Source organism: Peromyscus eremicus, chromosome 6, assembly GCF_949786415.1.
Source record: "Peromyscus eremicus chromosome 6, PerEre_H2_v1, whole genome shotgun sequence".
In the NCBI taxonomy this organism is placed as follows: domain Eukaryota; kingdom Metazoa; phylum Chordata; class Mammalia; order Rodentia; family Cricetidae; genus Peromyscus; species Peromyscus eremicus.
Window position 1 is genome coordinate 11,884,062 of NC_081421.1, and position 23,542 is coordinate 11,907,603.

At 35.4% G+C, this 23,542-nt stretch overlaps 1 protein-coding gene across 8 annotated transcripts in view; it reads left to right on the top strand.

Moving 5' to 3' along the window:
* Sclt1 (sodium channel and clathrin linker 1) overlaps positions 1 to 23,542 on the top strand; it is a 115,991-nt gene that overhangs the window by 4,425 nt on the left and 88,024 nt on the right. For 5 of the 8 annotated variants that reach the window (XR_009379733.1, XR_009379732.1, XR_009379734.1 and 2 more), the window contains exons 2-7: positions 3,514 to 3,581; positions 7,793 to 7,851; positions 8,329 to 8,401; positions 13,247 to 13,302; positions 20,239 to 20,374; positions 23,178 to 23,300. Coding sequence is in view for 5 of the 8 variants with exons in the window: in XM_059265148.1 (XP_059121131.1) it covers positions 3,514 to 3,581; positions 7,793 to 7,851; positions 8,329 to 8,401; positions 13,247 to 13,302; positions 20,239 to 20,374; positions 23,178 to 23,300 (515 nt within the window). In the remaining 3 variants the exon portion in view is untranslated. Of the gene's footprint in view, positions 1 to 3,513; positions 3,582 to 7,792; positions 7,852 to 8,328; positions 8,402 to 13,246; positions 13,303 to 20,238; positions 20,375 to 23,177; positions 23,301 to 23,542 lie in introns of those variants that run through there. The other 3 variants (XM_059265151.1, XM_059265150.1, XM_059265149.1) reach the window with 3 other exon arrangements.

The window sequence follows — 23,542 nt, forward strand, 5'->3', positions numbered from 1 at the left end:
GACACCATGACCAAGGCAACTTACAGAAGAAACAGTTTATGCGGGTTTATGGTTTCAGGGGGTTATAACCATCACGGTGAGGAACATGGTGGCAGGCAGGCGGCATGGGTCTAGAATAGTAGCTGAGAGTGCCCTAACTGGGAATGGCTGTGGCTTTTGAACCCTCAGAGCCTACCCCAGTGACACACCTTCTCCAACAATGTGACACCTCCTAATCCTGTGAGCCTGTGGGGGCCATTTTCATTCAAACCACCGCAAATGTTCCTTTCTTTCTTTCTTTTTTTTTTTTTTTTTGCTCTAGTTTAAAAAGTCTTTCTCCTAAGGTTATAGAAGTGTTTCTTGGTTCTTTTATACAAATTTATTATTTTATATTTAAGTCTATAGTTCTCTCGGAATTGATTTTTGCGAATGTTATTAAATTATTTTACCTCAGTTGTCTGCTTGACCTAGATCCATAAGCAAAAAGATAACCCATTCTCTATCTACCCCTGTCCCAGTTCTGGAATATCTCTTTGATCCTAACTTATTAGGATCATATTTATGCATTCTAAATACCTTTTAATTGGCAAATTTTGTTTATTCTTTGCTACAGTTTGACTCCTAAGTGCATCCCAAAGGCTGTGTGATAAAAGCTTAGTCTCATTTGATGATGCTATTGGGAGGCTGTAGAAACTCTAGGAGGAAGTAGTGCCTGTGAATTTTCTTGAGAAAGATATATTTTGTCCCTAGCTCCTGGCTCTTTTCCTCTGCTTCCTGGCTGCCATGGATAGCTTGGCTTCACTGCAGTCACTGCTAGGATGTATGATGCTCCGTTTTACCTTTAACAATGGAGCCAAAACAATGAGCCAAAACCATGAGCCACAGTAAATTTTTTTTTTTTTTTTTTTTTTTTTGAGACAGGGTTTCTCTGTGTAGCTCTGCGCCTTTCCTGGAACTCACTCTGTAGCCCAGGCTGGCCTTAAACTCACAGAGATCTGCCTGGCTCTGCCTCCTGAGTGCTGGAATTAAAGGCGTGCACCACCACCACCCAGCCACAGAAAACTCTTCAAGTTATTTTCCTGGGGATTTTATCACAGGGACAGAACATTTTCTCTTATCACTATCATGCTCTGTAAATTATAACCTTATGCATGCTGCTATCGGATAGAGCTAGCCTGATCATCTTGTTCTTTTGTACAATTGTCTTAGTTCTCTTTCTATTTCCTTTCAGAATTGGCTTTCAGTTCCTATGACTATTTTTAAATATTGATTGGAATATCATTGGGTTTGTAGATCAGTTTGGGGGAAACTAGCTTTAGGAGACAGATTTCATACTGTGAATTCTCTCTTTACTTCTTTAGTTCTTTCATTTCTACTGATTAATTTATCAAATACAAAATTTTTATAGGAATTTTATACTCCTTTTATGAAATTTATTTTTGATGATACTAGAAATGACTGTCTTTCGTTATTTAAAATTTGTGGTGTCAGTATATACAAATGTGATTAATTTTGCATTTTGGCCTTGTAACTAACAACATTATTAAATTTACTTCCTGACTTTAAGACTGTGTTTTATGGAGTAGTTAACACACAAGAGTTTCTTCTTTCATTGAACCATCACACCTCTCATCTATTTAATTGTTTGAGTGTTGCATTAATTAACCTGGACTTCCACTAGAGTGTTGAATAAATGTCATGAGAATTTATTTTTGTGTTAGACCTAAGGGAAAGGCTTTCAACATTTTTTCCCCTAAGGTGTGATGTTTGAAGTGTAGTTCTTTGGTTTTGAGCGTGTGTGTGTGTGTGTGTGTGTGTGTGTGTGTGTGTGTGTGTGTAGATGTGTAAGCATCCATTTTATTAAGGTCCTTCTAGTCTTATTTACAATAAATATATCTTGAAGTTCATCAAATGTTTGTTTAAAATAGTAAATGATTATTTTTTAATCCTCTTATTTGTGAGTTTATTTACCAGGTTTATTTCTATTGCTTCCTTCATGTGCCTTTTTTGAGTTTATTTTGCTGTTCTTTTTCTAACCTTTTGCAATAGATTTGTTTCTTTAAGCCTTTTTTTTTTTTTTTAATACAGATTGAGCATGCCTGTATTAGAAAATCCAGATTCCAAAATGCTCTAAAATCTGGAACCTTTGAGTGCTAATATGATAACAGATTTTTGTGGTAGTTTGGATTTGGGGTTTCCAGATTAGAAGTGTTCAACAGATAAAATCTAATCAAATATTTTTAAAATATGAAACGATTCCTAAACCTGAAGAACAAAGGCTATTCAATTTAATTCTAAATCAAAGATATAGAACTTTCTACTATTAAGTTATGATTAATCACATTTAAACTATTGTTTAATTCAGAATGCATATTTTTGTAATTCATCCCTGAGACATATATATATATATATATATATATATATATATATATATATATGACTTGCCTGCATCAGCATCTATGTATCACAAGCGTGTATTGCTGGTGGAGACCCAAAGAGTGTTGGATTCCCAGAGACTGCTGTTGCAGACAGTTGTGAGCTGCCATGTGAGTGCTGGGAATTGAATTCAGATTCTCTAGAACAAGCTAATGTTGTAATTGCTGAGTGATTTCTCTAGCCCCTCTTAAAATTTATTTTTGCAGATGCTGGCGTTCACAGAGGATGTGTGCATGTGTGTCTGTGTGTGAGTGTGTGTGTGTGTGTGTGTGTGTGTGTGTGTGCGCGCAGAATGCATACAGAAGCCAGAGTACAACATGACAAAGTGGCTCTGTCCTACCCTGTTGATTCTAGAGATTGAACTCATGTAATCTGGCTTGGTGACAAGTACCTTTATCTCCTGAGCCATCTTGCTTTCCCTGTTTCTTTCCTGATGGTGAACACAGATATAGCATATTAGTAAGAACTCTCAGCTTTATTCTGGGCCATCTTTTTCATGATCTCATGACATTCCTGTTGAAATTGGATTCTGTGTCCTACAATTTCTCTTCAGTATAGAATGGATAATCTTTTCAACTGACTTTAAATGTCCACAGGTAGGTGTGGTGGTGGCTCGTGCCTGTAGTCCTAGCACCCAGAAGGCAAAGACAGGAAGATGCCAGTATGTCAGGCCAGCCTGGGCTACATATGAGTTCTAGATTAGCCCAAGTGAAGCCCTATCTTCAAAAAAGCAAGAAAGAAAGGAAATGAAGAAAGAATATGATTCGTATCTTCCTAATCCTTTTTAGTATAGAAGTGGGAACAAAAAACAATGGAGAATGTTTCCACTTCTGCCAGAAAAGACTGATAATTCAAACTTATGAAAGAAAAGATTAGTTCTTTGTAGCTATTCTGTATTCCATTTGGGAGTCATTATTTGGTTTATGAATATTAAAAAGACCTAATTTTACATTCTGAAATGATGTGCTGAAATCGATGATTCATCTTATGAGAAGCAATCTTAGAGACTAGAAAGCTTTCGTTGGATACATCACATAGTAGCTGCTGTTTGTCTAGGTTTGCAAAATAGACTTATTGAAATTGGTTTTCTTTTTTCAGATGATAAGCTAAATGATATTCTTAGACAGCATCATATTGAACATATTTTCAAAGACCCAACTATGCAGGTATGTGGAATAATTTGTAACAAACTAGATTAAAATTTGGTTGTAAATATATTCTACATCCTTATGAATTATTGATTACAGTCAATACAGATCTTCAATATGAATTCTACTTAGAATTATTCACATTTGAAGTTGCCTATAATCTTTGAAATTTTGCTTATAGCTTTGATTCTTGTAAGGGAAAATTTGATTTTCTAACTGAAAGTAAGTTCTTTGTCCATAGAAATTGCTTAATTTTTTTTCTATCTGTGGAGCTAATGTTATATATATGTTAAAGTAGCTGAGGTCTGAAATGGAAATTCATTCAAGCTCTGAAACATACTAAAGTTATTTCTCGAAATGTGGCTAGCTGTATAACTATTTCAATTGTTGCAATTATGATATTATTGAAAAATCTGGGAATGTTGGTTAAGTGTCCTGCATGTGTAAGGCCCTGAGTTTGATTCCTATCTCCTCAATTAAAAAAACCCAGAAATTGTAACTGAAACATAAACTAACACTGATAATAATAATATATGCATTGATTTTTAATGTTTATTTCCTGAGGTGTTGCTTTTTTACTTTAATTTTAGATTTTATCAACAAGGTGAACTTAATCTGGTAAATATATGATAGCATGGGTCTAAAAGCTTGTTTAAGCAGTAACAGCAGCAAAAGACAGATTTTTGAAGCTCCAGAAGCTCTCTGGATGCTTTTGCAGCACATCCGCTACAAGCTATAGCTGCTTGATCATGGATCATGGACGTGTTTTTACTAGTGACACAGCCATGGATGCAAGACAGCCATCAGAAGTTTCTGTGCTATGCATTGTGATCTTAATTATTGGAACCCTCAAGGTAGCAAACCAGTCAGGGACACATCTTCCCTTACTGTTACAAACTACACCTGCTTTAATTCTTAGCAGGTGTAGGTTCTTTTCTACATGTGCAGTTTTTATAATCATGTAATAAATCTTGGTTCCTCTTCTTAATCTTCGTGGCAGAATGTGTTCTGTCTCCCAACTCCTGTGTACTCTTCTTCCCCATCTCGCGACTCCATTACACGTGTCTTGATTCCCCTGTGTACTTTGCAGTGGTGAGAGCAGAGATGCTGTGGTAACATAAACTGGGTGTCGAGCTCCTTTCTAGCCGTGATGTCTAAATCTTTACCATGTTTACTTCATCCCTTGGAGACTCGTTATCCTTGTACAGCTAAAACGCATGGAGAAAAGTAAAACACAGTCTGCAGTTTCAACCCTGGAGCCACAAGTGCAGTGGTGAGGGTAGAGGTACTGGGGCTACAAGCAAAAAGTATGCAGGAAGTCCTAATGACATCCTGGCAATCCTCTCCACAGGTGAAACCCACAGTTCTTGAAAAGCGTAAGTCCTCCTGTGTGGTAGCCTAGCACTGGAAAAGAGAGCAGTTGCATTGCTCTTACTATCAAAGAGCACTCTAGATAGGTGCTACGTTGAGAAGAGGCTTTTGTTTGATATGGAGCATTCTAGAGATGCAAAACTAAGGAGCAGCCCTAAGTTGTGAAGCTTGCGGACATAGGGCCAGGTAGAAGATAGGCAGGAGAAGTAGCAGGGGCTGGGGCATGGGGAGCAGGTAGATATAGATGTGCTAAGAAATTTAGGGAGCACAGAGCGCAGGCTGTGGAGGGCATAGTGGATGATAGCCCGCAGCCCCCTGGCAGGAGCCAGTCTGTTTGCAGTGGATTGCAGAACTCATGGATCTCAGATTACTTGGCCTCTGGAGCTGTCTGACTGCTGCCTCTGGCTTGTTACCAGCAGTACTGAGAGCCTTGAACTCAGGTTCGGCAGTTTACTCTGCTGCCTCAGCTTCCTCTCCCCACACTGTTTTACTGCTGAGCAGAGTGTGAGAGCCAGAGAGTGCTGTGTTCCTTCTAGTCTCCCTCTCCAGTGTGAAACTTAGTGGTCTTGTGTTTTGCCGGCTCTCTATGGTCACCCATCCCCCATTTGGACACTTTTTGGTGCACAAACTTTGGAGACTCTGGAGTTCAAAGAAATCTGTATAGTAGGTAATAAGTAAAAGCACAGAATGAGAATTTTATACCATCATCTTTCTATAGTACATAGATTTTTATAACCATCTACAGACAATATTAAGTCCCTTTTAAGAGTCCCAAGAATTCAATAGAGAAGTTACAGCACACTGTAAGACAAAGTAAAACTAAATGAAATTAAATTGGAGATTAGCAGCATCTACGCTAGTAAAAACTATTTCACCTTACCACATTAGCCCTCCCTCAAGGCAGCCTGTGATTCCTCCTGTGGGTGAGAATAAGAATGTAGTGAGTGGTCTCAGTGAGCAACAGGAACATACCAATAGGTACCTCAGTAATTTTAGAAAAAGGATCTGTATAACAAAAGGTAACAATATAAAAAGACAAACCGAAAGTTTTAGAGTTAAAAACTACAATACATAAGATTTTTAAAATGTAATAGATCCTCAACATCAGGCTTGAAATAGAAGTAATCTGTAGACTTGAAAACATCTGAAATTATCTTTTCAGAGGAATAGAAAATAATGAAGAAAACATTTATGGGATACAACCAAGAAAAATAATATGCAAATTTCTTCAAGTATCAGGAGGAGGATAAAAAGAATTGCACAAGTTACTTAAAGAAATAATGAAAACTTAATAAAACTTGAGATAAATCTAGACGTCCAAGATCATAGGTTTCCAAAATAGGTTCAACCCCAAAGTGGCTTATCTAAGACATATTGTAATTGAGTGTTCAGAAATTTTGTATTCAGAGAATTTTGAAAACAGTAGCACTAGACAATGACTCACTATATACAAATTAAACTTCCTAAGTTTGTCAGTAAATTCTTTAGCAGAAACCACACAACCAGGTAGAGTGCGGTGGTTTATTTCAACTACACAACAAAACTGTCAATCAAGAATTTACCTGTCAAAACTGTCCATTAGAAATAAAGAGATAAGTTGGGAATTTAGCTCAGTGGTAGAGCGCTTGCCTAGCAAGTACAAGGCCCTGGGTTCGATCCTCAGCTCCAAAAAAAAAACAAAAAAAAGAATGTAGCTTTTGCTGGGCGGTGGTGGCGCACGCCTTTAATCCCAGCACTGGGGAGGCAGAGCCAGGATCTCTATGAGTTCGAGACCAGCCTGGGCTACCAAGTGAGTTCCAGGAAAGGCGCAAAGCTACACAGAGAAACCCTGTCTCGAAAAACAAAACAAAAAAAAAAAAAAAAAAGAAAGAAATAAAAGAGATAAAGAATAGCTGAGAGACTTCATAACCCTAAAACTGCAACAAATTGTAAAGACAGTTTCGATTAAGCTGAAATAAAATAGCACTGATTGTTACCGTGTTAACTATGAAAGTAAAGCTTACCTACAAGAATATTCTCTTATTGCCACTGTACTATTTAGGTCACTTAAATTCTGTATAGGCAGAAATGTTAAAAGCAACTTTAACTACAATTATTTCCTGAAGAATATACATAAAAAATAGTTTGTAACTTGGAAACTTTAATTGTATGGGAGAGAATAACAATATAAAGTTTTTGTGCATCATTCCAAAAGTTCAGTTATAAACAGCTTCCTCTATTACAAGTTTGAGATGTTTATGTATGCTTCATGCTCAATACAAAGCCAAAGCACTTAGATACACAAGTGATAGAGAAGAGAATCAAAATGTGCTATTTTTAGAACTCATATATCACAGCAAAGAAAGCAAAAGAGGGTGAGAACAAAGGAACTTCTTCTCTCTAGGACTTAGTGTATTCTCCAATTTGTCCTAACATTTATTGTTTTATGTGGTGTTTCTAGGTAAATTACTAAATTATCTGTACATAATAATAGTGTCACATGTTGTTCTTCTGCCTTTAAATCTTCCTTACAACCGTGTTGACCAGAACTTTTAACAGTGATAGTAAGCAGCCTTGCATTGTTACTGAACTTAATGTAAGCATCCCTTGTTCACCACAAATAATGATAATGAGTATTGATGGCTGGTAGATATTTCATCAAATAGAAAATTCTTTATAGTTTTAATTGGCCAGTTTTTATCCTGTATTGTTAAATTTACCAATGTAATTCAGTGTTTTTCTTTTCTCCTTTTTTTGAAAAATTTTAATGACATTTAATTTTAAGCCTGTTTCAATTTTAGCTAAAGTAATATGAGAAAACACTCTTTTCTTTTTTTTTTATAGAGAAAACATTTTTAAAAACATATTTTCTGTTATAGAACAGCATGTCCAAAGGAGGCAGAGGTGACGTACTAGTAAACTCATTAGATGACCAAAGGTAAAGTATTATCAGATACATATTATTTTTTTAAAATGCTTGATCATTGAAAGAGTTTTTTAGTTTAGGGATGTTTATTTTATGGTCCACTGGAATGAAGCATTAGTGACCTTCTATTCATAAAAATATTGGTGGAGTCTGTAAAAGTGGATTATAATGGAGGATGATCTTGCCTGCTCCTCAGGGTATTTGGTAATATATATACAAGTAAACCCCGTGGAAAGTGAGACTTTACTGGGTGGAAGCCAGAGAAGCTGTTTGTCATCCTTCAGTGCTCAAGCCTTTTCTCCTCCTGCCCCTTCCATACAATCAAAGAGGTTTCAGTCCAAAATACTACTTTTTTAAGGGTTTAATAGAAAAGCAAACTGTTGGTTCCTACTAAACACAAATTTTTATTTTGGGATTTGTTTTACTTGTTAGATACTTAAAGTAAATGAGACGGAATACACCATCTTTTAATTCTGTATTTTCCTTTAGTTCTTTACCTCCTCTTATTGCTGAGTATGAGAAACATCTGGAAGAGCTAAGCAGACAGCTGACCTATTACCAGGTATAAAGTCATAATTGCTAAGCTTTTGAATGGTTTTACTCTGAGAAGAAAATATGAAAGTGTCATTCATCTGTAAACGTTATGTTTAGAAATTAGCTTCAGTTTTCTTTTAAATCCAGTATTCCATTGTCCTTGCTCTCTGGCAGAGGCATCTCTTAGAAGCTTGGGGCTGTGTCATAATTGCATTGTTATTTGCTTGTATCTCTGTGCTCAGAACAGTCTCATAGCCTTTCATACCTTACCCTTATTCTACCCATATTTGTCACTATTTGCAGAATGGTTTTCCCCCCATTTTCAGATCTATTTCTGTCAGATGCCTTTATGTTATGTCTTTTAGATAAGATATTACTAACCCACTTCCAATATAGGCTTCAGTTCTAGTTGTTTTTTTTTTTCTATTACTAGTGGAAGTTTATCTTAAGAATAATGGAAATAAACTCGGGAAGCTGTCTATAGGCAGGTCCGTCTCGGGACTTCTGAGATAAGGTCGTGTAAAACAAAACATAATATAGGATTGTTATTTCAGTTACCCATATTTCATTTCTTTGAATTGAAATAAATGTATTTTACCTTTCCTCCCAAATTTTCTGATGCCAGGATAACAGTATAAGTATTTTATTTCTAAAAGACTTTCTTTTTAAAATTAGCTTACAAAGTAATAGGTTTCCATGTGGGGTTTTCCTCCATACTTCGTTTTTCTTGACCCCTCCTAGCTCTCCCTCCATGAGTACTTGCACTTTTCCTTAACTCCCTCTCCCACCTGCCCTCTGCCCTACTTCTGTTGTTGCTTTCCCCACTGTCTTCTCTAAAGGTGCTGCTGCTGCTGCTGCTGCTTCCTTCTAGATGAATAAAGAACTGTAAAAATTAAACATGAAAATCAAAGCTGCCAATCAAATAACAGACAATTCACAAACAAAAGAAATACAAATGGCAGATAAATATTTAGAAGTATTTCTTAATCAGAACTTCTGTGTCTCAGGCTAAGCCCACCAGCTGACAATGGCTGCTCTTTGTTAGAGCTTGAATATACTAATGATTGTGTTTGGCTTAGATACCAAACCCTGAATCAATTCACTAATGGTAAAGAAAGCAGGGTTAATTGGATGCAAATGTGAGAAAGCATAATGACTTTGTATAAAAATAACCCCTGGAGACTGATTTTCTCAGAATGCTGCTGTGGGACTGGCAGATGCTAGCTAGGCCCATTGTCTTTTCTCTTAATGCATGGACAGGAAGAGATTCTGTGCTGTGCTTTAAAGTGTAGCACACAGTAAGCTTTGAAGGCTCTCCATCTCTCTTACAAAATACCTGAAAAAAAACAGCTTAAAGGAGAGAAGGTGGACTTTGGCAAATGGTTTCAATCCAGGATACCTGGTTCTATTTCTTTGGTCTGAGAAGGGACAGAATATCATGGTAGCTGGAGAACATGATGAGGGGCTGCTCACTTCATGGTGCCTGGGAAGCAGAGAGAAGAAAGAGGGGTGCTATGACAAAATGTCTTTGAAGGCATACCCCTGGCGACCTGTGTGTTCAAACTAAGCAGTGTCTCTGAATTGTCCGTTAAGCTATGGATTAATTTGTTGATGAAGTTTGAGCCCTTATGATGCAGTCTCCTCTCAGGCTCCCACCTCTGAACATAAGCTTTCAAAATATAAGTCTATGCAAAATAAAATTGCATTTTATTCTCAACTTTAGTATAGGCCTTTGAATATCTGGTAAACCCCAGGGCTGATGGGAACAAGAGAGTTAGAGCTAAATTGTTTTTTTACATTTAATTAATACATTTAATTAATAATACCTTTACTAAGAAAACACAACGCTTCCAACTCCTAAGAGTATAGTTAGATATTTTCTTTACATAGACTTATGTAGACTTTTCACTTCCAAGTTTATTCCTTTGTAAACTTATAAATTAAGTGAAGGTATAGAGCCAGATTCTGTATTATCTTAAGACAATTCTTAAGTTAATTCATTTCCCAATCTTTATGGTGTAAAGAATTTTAGCCTTTGGCAATTTAGACTTAAAACGTCCACAACAATGTCTTTTTTCCTTTAGATGGGCAATTAAAGAACAACAAAAGTCCTTTTTGTGTAAATGGTGTGTTGCTTTTAGTTTTAGAACTAACAAATCTGAAGTTGCTACTGAATTTACTCTGCATTGCTATGATGATATATTGTGTACTTCTGTTGTTCCAGAACAGTTAGTTGTCTGGAAATTAAACGCTCTTAAAACCTCTTATAACCTCTGTGACTCCTGGGTCTCTATAATGAGCTGTTTTCTGAAGTGCTTGACTTAAGTTTCTCATTTGGTGTTCTTACCACCTATGGGTGATTACTGACTTTGTTATAGAAGGAAGCTGCACAAGAAAGCCCAAGAGTCTTCAATGAGAGTAATAGTGCTATATTTTTTAGAGAGGAAAAAAAGCATGTTGATATCTACTTCTAAGAATAGCATATCTATGCTCACATAGATATAATTAATAAGTAAAGCTAGTTTTAAGAATTACAGATGTACTTGGGTATAGTGGTAAGTTTCTTTAGTTCCAGCACTCAAGAGACAGAGGCAGATGGATTTCTGTGAGTTTGAGGCCAGCCTTAGTGACATATAGTTTCAGGACAGCCAGGACTACATAGACAGACTTTCAAAATAAATAAATAAATATATATATATGTGTGTATATATATATATATATATATATACATACATACATACATACATACATACATACAAACAAACAAAATCTAACACATTGAAAGAGAAAAGAGCCGGGAGGTGTTGGCGCACGCCTTTAATCCCAGCACTTGGGAGGCAGAGGCAGGTGGATCTCTGTGAGTTCTGTGAGTTCGAGGCCAGCCTGGTCTACAAAGCGAGTTCCGGAAAAGGCGCAAAGCTACACAGGGAAACCCTGTCTCGAAAAAACCAAAAAAAAAAAAAAAAAAAAGAAAAAAAAGAAAGAGAAAAGAATTACAGACATGACCAAGAAATAATATACCTTCAAAGTAGGAAAAGCAGGCTGTAATTCTATGTATAAAGATAGCCACCACCACCCCAAAAAAAAGTATAATAGGAAAATTTTGATGATATAAGTACTATGTAGATTTTTATAGTAAAGTCCTTAATGTGACTTATGTAATGTGTATATATGTATATATATACATATATATTCTATATAATCATTTACAGTATTTGATACTTTTCAAGTTAGAGTATTTTTGCAAATGTGATCAATAGTCAGTTATCTGGTAGTACATTAATTCATTTTAGTTTAACTGAAATTCTGGCCTAGCCAGAACTTGGGAAAAATTCAACTTTGATGCCAAGTTCATATTAAAAGGTGGTTAGTGATTTCTTAAGCCAAGCTGCTTTGAGCCTCTCTGAGTAGGAGAGAGAGACAGACTTGGAGAGCTGCCTGTTCACACATCTCTTGCCAGGTCTGCTCCAGGCTTGGCTCATCTCCTTTACCCTTGAGTGCACAATCAGGACTGATGGATGTATTTTGAGCTGAGTATACCTTTGTTTTAAACATGTTTCCATGACTAGCTCTTTTTGAAAACTGACTCCTTATTTTGCCATTTTTCTTTTATTAAATTCCCTATTCCTTTCCCTTTGAAATACTAATAATCTCTTTATTATCTCAGAGAAAACCAGTGAAACTTCCATTCTCATTACAGTATGGATTGTAATCTTCATTGCATTTTACTTAGTGGGTTTTTAAGTCATCTAGTCTGCAAAATATGTCAGTGACCATGTCTGTTTACCATGGCAACCTTGTTTAGAACAGGTTCAGATAATTACTAAGGATGATGAGGTAGAGAGTGAATAGTTGTTAAAAAAGACCTTAATTTTTTCTTTCAGCATTCCCATTTTTACCTCTTGAAGTAGGAGAGAATCTACATAGGCTTCCCCTAAATAGATACATTAATCAAGATATATTGTAGCTGGAAGTTTCTCTGGTCCCAGCCGGCTGTGGGTCCTGACAAATCTCTTCCATCCACAGTCCCACAGCCGCTTACAAAGTAATCAGAGGCTTATATTAATTACAGACTGTATGGTCTATGGTTTCAGCTTCTTGCTACCTAGCTCTTTCATCTTAAATTAACCCATTCCTATTCTATATGTTGCCTGCCACATGGCCATGGCATTGCCGGTCTACTAGCATCTTGTTGCTCCTTTTGCGGCAGCTTGGTGTCTCTCTTGACTCGGTCCTTCTCTCTGTATCTCTGCTTGGATTTCCCTCCTGGCTTTAAGCTTTCTTGCTATAGGCCAAAAACAGCTTTATTTATTATCCAATGGGAGCCACACATATTCACAGCATACAGAAATAAATCTCACAGCAATATATTTTCAAGGTATAACAATCAACTGGGTTTTTGTTTTTTTGTTTGTTTGTTTGTTTTATTTTCCAAGACAGGGTTTCTCTGTGTAATGGCTCTGGCTGTCTTGGAATTCACTTTGTAGACCAGGCTTGCCTCCAACTCACAGATATGTACCTGCCTCTGTCTCCCGAGTGCTGGTATTAAAGGCATAGGCCACCATGTGCAACTCAACTGGTATTTTTATTATACTGAAATGTATCTTCTTTTGTTTCCCTGGATATATATTTTTAAATATTTCTCAATTATTGCATAAAATGTTTTTATTTACTTATAATCTATTCAAATTAAATGTTTTATTATGTTTGGTACATTGTTAAACTATCTACATGTGATAATACTTGTTAAATGTCATGAATAAATTTTATCTGTAAATATCAAAAAGTCTGTCTGGCTTGCATGTGAATTGAGTACTAAATGGAGATCTAATTGTCTGGAGAATGTATTACTACACTGTGTTTTATTCTTTAGAAACACATGGGTGAGATGAAACTACAACTTGAAACTGTCATCACAGAAAATGAAAGGTAACTCAGCCAGTTGGTCTTTTGTTGCTTTAGGTAACTTTTATTTTTGTTCTTAGATACATAGAGTGTAGCTAGAGTTTTTTTTCCGGGTCCTGCCAAGCCCTGGCAGTTCAACAGCCCACTTACAACATGAACACACAGACGCTTATATTATTTAAACTGTTTGACCTAATGGCTCAGGCTTCTTGCTAGCTGTTCTTATATCTTAAATTAACCCATATCTATTAGTCTATAAGTTGCCACGTGGCTCATGGCTTACTGGTACTTTACATCTCGCTTTTCTTGGCAGTGGCTGGCAGCTTCTCTCTGATTCAGCCTTCTTGTTCCCAGAATTCTCCTCTCTGCTTGTCCTGCCTATACTTCCTGCCAGGCTACTGGCCAATCAGCATTTTATTTATACAGAGTGATATCCACAGCACTTCCCCTTTTCTTTTTTTTTCAAAAAGGAAGATTTTAACTTTCACATAGTAAAATTACATATAACAAAACAGTTATCAAAAGCAAGAATTACAGTTACAATATCTAGACTATTTATAATATCTAGTCTATTTGTATTTGGCAAAATTAAAGAAGATATCCTATGTATCTTATACTTGTGAGTCTAAGGTTTCATATCTAACTTCTTTTTTTTCTTCTAACTTATCTTTTATCATAACTAAAGAAAATTATAACTATCTAGTCTTCAGCTACATCAAAGACTCCAGAAGGATATAATATTACCTGAGTAACAGGAGAAGGATGCAAACAACTTTTGGAAGTCTTGCAAGAGTAGACAGAAACAGCTGGCAGCCTGGACAGTCATCCAAAGTTCCTCTATAAAATTGGGGCATCTGTCTTCAGCCCACAGGCCTAGAGTCTCTCAGTCATTTCTCTCTATGTCCTGTAGAATGTCTGGCAGTTTGCTCTGCGAAGCAGGAACCTGAAGGACCATTTTGCCAAGCAAAGTATGTAACCCAAAGGGTACTCAGAGGAATGAAATCTGGCAGATGAATGTGTTTCACTTTGCAGAATTTGGAAAATTGAAATATGTACACCATACCATTGATACTTATTCAGGATTTCAATAGGCAACTGCTTTGAGTTCTGAAAAAGCTGATTCTGTAATCACTCACTTGCTAGAAGTTATGGCCATCATGGGTATACTTGCACAAATTAAAACTGACAATGCTCCAGCATATGTCTCTGTTAAAATGAAACAGTTTATTGCTTATTACAATATAAAGCATATTACAGGTATACCACATAATCCTACAGGCCAAGCAGTTATAGAAAGATCAAACAGAACTCTAAAGGATATGCTAAATAAACAGAAAGGGGTGAAGGAAGCCTTGTAAGATTTTTCCCTATTCATATTATCATGTCAACTGGTGTCATTGTTCAGATCTTTGTTTAGGTTACCGTGTTGTTGAGACTTCATTAGTGTAGCTTCCTGACCTATATAGAAGACACAGTCTCTTAGCAGGTGTCCTGGTCCTTTGGCTCTTAATTCTTTCTGCTTCCTTTCTGTTCCTTAGTCTCAAGATATAGGGGTAGTGTTGTAGAACATGGCTGGACACCTCACAGTCAGTTTTCTGCATTTTGACCTGTTGTAGCTTTCTATAGTAATCTCTATCTGCTGCAAAGAGAAACTTTGATGAAAGCTGAGATCTACATTTATCTGTGGGTGAAAGGATGAGTATTTAGAATGTAGTTAGAGACTAGACTGCTTTAGGAAAGTGGCAGTAATGGAGTCTCTAAGTTTCCTGGCCTCACCAGTCTTAGATAGTTGACTCGGTTTATAGTACTATGTCTGAATCTTTCCTCCTATAGAGCAGGTCCTACGTCCAATTAGATATCTTTTGGTTACTCACAAGATAGAAGTGCTACTATTTTACCCTTAGGGCTATGTTATACTGGTCATTGTTGTGTTTTATAGGTACTGCAGCTGGATAGGACTATGGATTCCTCCTCCCCTTGGTAGCTTACATAGCACCTCTCAGTACTTCCAGTTCAGTCTAGCTCAAATCCTTCATGTTGTGTGTCCAAACTGTGTATTGTTTTCAGCAATAGATACTTAACTCCCAATTCTGGGAGACAACTAAAGGACAGCACCAATAGCCTATGTTGTTGGGATGGGGTGTCCTTTGAACTCTGTGACCAAGGTCTCAAAAGGAAGATTCTCATGCTTGATACTGAGGTTTTAGTTGAATAGACTATGACAGAAGAACATTTTTTCATGGGCTGACTAAAAAATAAAGTAATAAGCCGGGCAGTGGTGGCGTATGCCTTTAATCCCAGTACTCGGGAGGCAGAGCCAGGTGGATCTCTGTGGGTTTGAGGCCAGCCTGGGCTACAGAGTGAGATCCAGGACAGGCTCCAAAACTACACAGAGAAACCCTGTCTCGAAAACCAAAAAAGAAAAAAAAAAAGAAATAAAGTAATAGCTTGAAATAGGGCATGTAAATACTTTATAACTATTATAACACAATAAGGTAGTGTAAAAATATGTGTAGCAGGAAACATACTGATTAAATATAAACAAACAACAAGCTTAAAAGCTAAAAACATTGCCAACTTTGATGCCTCTACCCATGGTTTCCTTCTAATTACTGTCCTCATTCCCTCTACTAAAAGTAGACACTATGTTGAATTCTGCTTAGTAATATGTTGTTTAGGTTTGCATTTTTAAACTATAAAAATCATGTCTGGTATTTTGAGACTTAACCCTTTTCACTATCATGCACAGGTATGAAAATTTCAAGATTTGAAATTGCTAGGTTATAGGTTTGTAATTTAATGTCAATTTATAACTTGTCTGTATCAGCTGGTTTACATTCTCACCAGTGGTATTTTTTAATTCATATTGATCTATATTTTCCAGCAATAGCTCTAATTAAAGTTCTTAAATACTATTATTTTTACTGTTAAGTAATTTCTCCTTGTGATCTTAATTTACATTTTCTAAATACTAATATATTTGGCCATTTTTCATATACTTTTCTCATGAAATGTTTATTCATCTCATTTCTCAATTTTTTCTTTATTTATTTTTCTTAATAAGATATGTCCATCTCTTTTAATTACCTCCTTTGGTAAAATTTTAATCTTTTCTGCACCATCTTTGAGGATATCTTGGATATATAGTTTTAGACTCTTAGGTACTGTATAGATACAGATATGTGCAATATAAATAAGAGTGCTGATTGTCCATTGCAAATTCTAGATAACAGGTATTTCAAATATCCATTCCCACACTGTGATGTATTTAATGAAATAACTTTCTATTTTCTTCTTTAAATTTTAAGGTAGTACAGTCCCCCACTATGATTACTTTATTTTGTCTCTCCACTAGTGTGCCCTCTCTGAGCATTTAAATAGAATTTTAAAACATGATCATCAAGAATATTTAAATTTTATATATGAGTTTCCAAAATTTAACATTAAGAAATGTGAAACTGTAATTCGATATATCTTTTGTTGTTGTGTTTTGGGGGCGGCAGGCATGTTTAAGTCCTAAATTCATTCAATGCATGGACTCTTAAAGTTTGACTTTCTTCTGTTTGTATTCTTCCATAGTGTATAGTAGTTTATGTTTTATTGTTATATTCATTTTAATGTACTTGTATTTAAATGAATTCATGTTGTTCTGGTTTGTTTTCTATTGCTGTAATAAACACCGTAACCTAATACAACTTGGGGAGGAGAGGATTAATTGACTTAGCTCAGAGCCCATCATTAAAGGAAGCAGGATAGGCATCAGGTAGTTCAGGAACCTAGAGTAGGGACTGAAGCAGAGACCCTGGAGGAATGCTCCCAGGATGTGTTCAGTCTGCCATCTTAAACAACCAGGACCACCTGCCAGGGTGGCACTGTTTACACCTGGCTGCCCACAGGCTTGCTTACAGGCCAGTCTGAGGGAGGCTTTCTCAATAGAGGTTCCCTCTTCCCAGACGACCTCAGCTTCTGTCAAGTTGACAAAAAACTAACCAGCACATGTTCTTTAAAATTATATAAAGTTTCTATGGAATTATATCTTAACTTTATGTTATCATTTTCTCTCTTTAAAAAATGTTTTTATTCTCCTTTCTAATTTTGGAACCCTCTTACATTTATACTACGGATTTTTATTAAATTTTACAATTGAGTACATTTTTAAATTAAGTTTAAATTTTTCATTCATTATGTTTTTTAAATCTATTTTTTGCTTTAATGTTCTTTCTCAAAATAGTTATTGTTAAACAGACTTTTAATATCCTCGTAAAGAATATTACAATGATTTTTCAATCACCAATATACTTAGGTTGAGCTTGATTTTTAATGTATTGAGAAGACAAGACATTTTATGGTGTAAAGATCATAACCATTTGGTTGTTTTGTATATTTGTTTACAACATTCTTTTTTTCATATGCAGATATCTTAAAGCTCATCTTTAAAATTTCTACTTAGTTCAAAGTAATGTAATGATCTAAATGTGAGTTTTTTGTTATAAAAAATGTCTTATGCTGAGTAACTCACAAAGAGAAGATGTTTATTTAACTGTCAGAGTTCTGGAGTTCCAGGAACATGGCACTAACATCATTCAGCTTCTGGTCAGGGCCTCCTGCTACCATATCATAGTAGAGAAATGCAAACTAGAAGGGACTTGTTGGTCAGCTTACTTCATAACAGTTACTTTCATGGCTATCGGTCTAATCACAAAACCTAGTTCATTCTCAAGATATCTAGTTCCCTTAAATATAATCACTCCCTGTAGATTCTATCATCTTGAAATGATGTTACAGAAAACCTCACATTCAACATAAGGTTTGACAGAAGCCATATCCAAACCATAGCAACAGTTGGGTTTTATGATTGGAAAATGGGAAAAATGGACTCTGTTTATTAAAGGCACTTTTGAAAATGCTACCAGGTTTGAAAGTGAACTCTACTAATTATATCTGTAGAGAAAAAAAATGAACTTTTGTTACATATCATAGCTAGTGGTTGCCAAATAAAAATAACTTATAAATTATGAGGAAAAATTTTTTTTTGGTTTGTCGAGACAGGGTTTCTCTGTGCAGTTTTGGTGGCTGTCCTAGATCTCACTCTGTAGCCCAGGCTGGCTTCGAACTCACAGAGATCCGCCTGGCTCTGCCTCCTGAGTGCTGGGATTGAAGGCGTGTGCCACCACCTCCCAGCAAGGAAATATTTTAAGAAAAGTATACATGATACATGTTTGGGTCTAAATACTGGAAATTAGCAGTGGCTTGGGTTATGCAGTTGTGTACAATGCCATAGTATTGGATTTTGGAAACATTTTAATGTTTTTGTAGGGATATATAGTATATAGGAACTGACTATAAATAATGAAATTATTTTTATAAGAAAGATACTAAACAAAAAGTGAAAATACCTCTCTTTTGTCCTGTTTTCATGTCTTTTCTTTAAAGCTTAGTTCATGTTGAAAATAGTTTTCATTTTTTATGTTTACATATTAAGGGTATGAAAGGCATCATTTGTTGCCTATACAAGTGCCTTTTTTTTTTTCTTTGATAGTCATATAACCCTTAGTAAAATGAAAATGTAAGCAAAGTCTATTGTGGTGCTTTGCAAAATTTTTTTGATTTCTTATTTATAATTTTAAGAAATAAATTTTTAAAAATGGATTCCTTGAGAACTTTATGTATTGTGTTTTAATCATATTCATCTCCTCCCCCAGCTCTCCTGAGATCCAACCCCCTTTCTCTACTTACCCAACTTCACACTCCTGCCCCTAATCAAGACCTGTTTGTGCTGCACAAAGATTCTTGGGTGTGTGCAATGAAGCTTGGTTAACTTACCAGGGAACACACACTTAAAGACAACTGTTTAACCATGAGCTCAGATTTCAGAGACTCAGCAAGACTAAGAAAGAAAAGGTGATAAGACCTTTGCTTCCCTGAGGACATTGTTAGGCTGCAACAGAAATCTAGAATAGTGTATCTTTTGAGTTAATGTTAAGTGAAGCAGTAAAATAGTCATTCATAGTTGATCTTTCCCAACTTGATCGGATTTAGGATCATTTTATATGAAGGCTTCTCCAGAGAGGGACACACTGAATGTGCACAGCAACACCTCATGAGTTCTGGACTGAATAAAGAGGGAAAGATAGAAAGCCAGATGAGTGTTGGCATTCCCATTTCTGTGCTTTCTCTGATCTACTTAGAGTTGAGTACATAGCTTTATACTTATACTACCATGGACCCACCTGCTCCATGCCTTCCCCACTGTAATATGGTCTGTATGTCATGAACCAGAAAAATAAACCGTTCCTCCTTTAACTGCTTCTCGTCAGGTATTTGCTCACAATAACAGTAAAAGCAAATATCCACAAATATTGGAGCGCACAATTCCTTCCTCTTCCCAAATAGTCTCTCCTATTTTTATGCCTTACGTATTTCTTTAAAATCTAAATTTAACCTGGAATATTATCGTGGGTCAGAGTCCATCCATTTTGTTCCTTGAAGCTGAGTAAAATTCAGTTTTTGTGTCATCTGCTGATACATGTATGGATTGGTTCCACAACTTCAATGTTGTAAATATTGCCACAGTATAAATGGTATGAAAGTGTATCTGCTATATGCTGACTTAGATCCCAACAAAGTATATCCCCAGGAGTGGTATAGCTGGATCATACAATAGTTCTGTTTTCAGCTTCAATAGTGGCCACACTAAGTTGCATTCTTACCATCCCAACCAAAATTTAAAAAAGGAACCCTGTCTTGAAAAAAATAAAAATTAAAAAGAGAAAGAAAATATTTATGTTTTTATTCATATAATATTTAATGGTTAGCCCTTCTATTTCCATTTGAAGTCTACTTAAATGATTTTGTACAAAGAATTATGCATGACCCATGTTGATTTAATGACACTCCCCCCCCCCCGTGGTAATTTTACTGTTATTAAGATGAATATAATGTTGACTGCTTATCACAAAGGTTGCACAATAAATTAAAAGATGCTGTTGAAAAGCAATTGGAAGCCCTTCCCTTTGGCACAGGGATAGGAAATGACATCTGTGCAGATGATGAGACTGTGAGGAACCTTCAGGAACAATTGCAACTAGCCAACCAAGTAAGTGACATATTATTTGTATTTACTAAGTTTAAAGTCCTCAGAAATATGTATAAATCTTTATTTGACTTTTTCATTTTTGATATTATAATTACATCATTTCTCCCTTCTCTTCCCTTTTCTACTCCAAACCCTTGCTCTCTTTCAAATTGATCACCTTTTTTCATTAATTGTTGTTACATGCATATATGTAAATACATATACACTCTAAATATAACCTGTTAAGTCTATATAATGTCACTTGTATATATTATTTCTGGGCTGACTTTTTGGTATTGAACAGACTAACAAAATTTATAGCACTTGATTTTTCTGTGACTTGAAACTTGTAATAAATACCCTCACTGTTACAAATACAGCTTCAAATATATTTTAATTTAATCATATGACATTTGTACATTTTTGTCTTTTAAGAATAATTAATGTTAAAAGAAAATTCTAAAGAAAAGAGTAATCAGTGATTTAATTTCCTTAAATTTACCTGTTTTGTGTGTTTTCTTCTGATACCATTTTCAATTTTCAAAGATTATAACATCATTATCCTTCTAAAATTATACTTCCTCTGGCTTTTTTTCTTCCTTCATAGTTTTTGAAATTTCTGATATTGTGTGTCCTGTGTATTTTATTTTTCAATGTTATATTTTTTGTGAATTTGTACATAAGGGAACTTTATTTCACTTTATAATTTTACATCCCTGTATCTCAGGCCTTGTATGAGTTTGAGTATCTGTTCTACTTTGTAGCTCTGTGGGTTAAGAAAAAAACTTTGAAACTGTTTATGACACTATCAAGGGATTGTGGGGGGTCATTTGTACATTTTTTGAGTGCATGTTATACTTTAGTAATCATTTTATAGAAACTTAAAATCCTATATTCTGAAAGTATACTCAGTATAGACCAAAAATGCCTATCTTTTAGCCCTACCTACTCAGGAATACAAGAAGTAATTCCCTAGCCTTCACCTGGAATTCCAAAGCTTAGACTTTAGAGACAAAGAATGTATGAGTTACTTTTCTCTTGTTGTAATCAAGCGCAATGACCAAAAACAACTTAAAGAAGAAGGAATTCCTTGGCTTATGGTTCTAGAGAATTAGACTCCATAATGGCAGGGAAGCCATGGGGCCAGCAGCAGGAACAGGAATCTGAGAGATCTCATCTCAACTACACACCAGAATCAGACAGCAAGCTGAAAGTGGGACAAAGATATAAACTTTCAAAACCCACCCCCAGTGATGACTTCCTCTAACAAGGCCCATCTCCTAAAGTTTCTATAACCTCCCTAAACTGTACCACCAACTGAGGACCCAGAGTCCAAAGACAGGTGCCCACGGGGGACATTTATCATTCCATTAACAACAAAGAGAAAATTTTGTGTTTTGTTTTCCATTCTTAGTCAAAACATGGCAAGGACACTAGGCTGTTTGCTGTTTTATGGTCTCAGTGGATTAAATTAGCATTTCTTAGCCTTTTGGTTTTAATACTCTACCCAGACTGCTTACCTTTTATAGTATCCTAAATACTTTTTGTGAGTTATATCTATCAATATTTAGTCTACTGTAAATTAACAAGTTTTACTTTTTGAATAGTGATATAAGCATACTTTCTACCAGACCTCAGCACAGGAATGACATATTATATATTTTAGAAAATTCCATTGTGACAGGTTAGAGCACATAGCAAGTGTCTTCCTATTGTTGTGAGCCTAATTTTGACCTCAAGATCTTCTGAAAGTCTTAAACCTTGAGCCCCCTTACCATACTTTGGTGAGACTGTATTAAAAAGTTAATTGGTGAATTAAAAAAAAATCTCACTATAAAATGCCAAGTGAAATAGTGTTAATCACTTATAACACATAACACATTATGTGATTATAATTTTGCCAAAAGAAAAACTTAAAAAAATTGTATCCCAGAAGCACACTTATAAAAAATGTGTAGATATGAACAGAGTCAACATTTATAAAGATTATTATATCTAAGTATTAGTAGTATTTATTACCAGGGCTAATACCTAAAGTTCTAAGTAGTTCTTTATTGCTTCTGTTTTCCATATTTTCCTAATTTTATACAATTAGCACTCTTTTTTTTTTCTTTTTTTTTTTTGGTTTTTCGAGACAGGGTTTCTCTGTGTAGCTTTGCACCTTTCCTGGAACTCACTTGGTAGCCCAGGCTGGCCTCGAACTCACAGAGATCCGCCTGGCTCTGCCTCCCGAGTGCTGGGATTAAAGGCGTGCGCCACCACCGCCCGGCCAATTAGCACTCTTTACAATCAGAAAATCATACTGAACTTTCTCAGAACTTTCTCTTTTAGTAATGTCAAAGCTTAATTTGTACTTTTTTGTAGAACAAATAGAGTAGTTTTTAATATGTATTGCTGATAACATTAATTTTAGCTATTAAATCTCTAAAATTTCAAAATAAGAAAATTATATAGTTTTGAAACTTGTTCTCTAAATTACTATTAAAATTTTTAAATCATTTTATTATTATAGTACAATCACATGCCACATAACACCCTTTCTGTCAATGGTGGACTACATATAATCACCTAGTGATGACTAGTCACTGTAGTTTGTGCTAAGTATATCTGTTATGATCACAGAATGGTTAAACTCCCTAAAAGTACATTTCTCTGAAAGTGTTCCCATCATTAAAAAATGCATGACTACCATCTTTATATACATTCTAGCTTTACTTTGTAACTTTATAAAAACACATTTGTAAAAGAATGTGATCCATTTATACTATCATTAAATGCCTGCTGATACTTTAATGTAAACTATCAATTTTTGTTTGTTTGATAGGAGAAAACTTGGGCTCTCGAACTCTGGCAGACTGCTTCTCAGGAGTTGGAAAGTGTACAGAAACTCTACCAGGAACATATGACTGAAGCCCAGATTCATGTATTTGAAAATCGAAAGCAAAAGGTAAACCTAGGTTTCATGATTTTCTTAAATATCAGTCAGAAATCATAAAAATCATGAAAAATAAAACTGGTTTGGAAAGAAATTCCTAAGTCTCATGTTTTTTTAATTAATTACTTAACAATAAATATATCTCAGAATCTTTTAAACAGATGAGTAATTAAAGAACTGCCTCTCTGCATGTTATCGTTTTAATGTGATTAGAAGTAAAAGGTGTATTAGTTTGGGGAAGAAATAAAAGATTT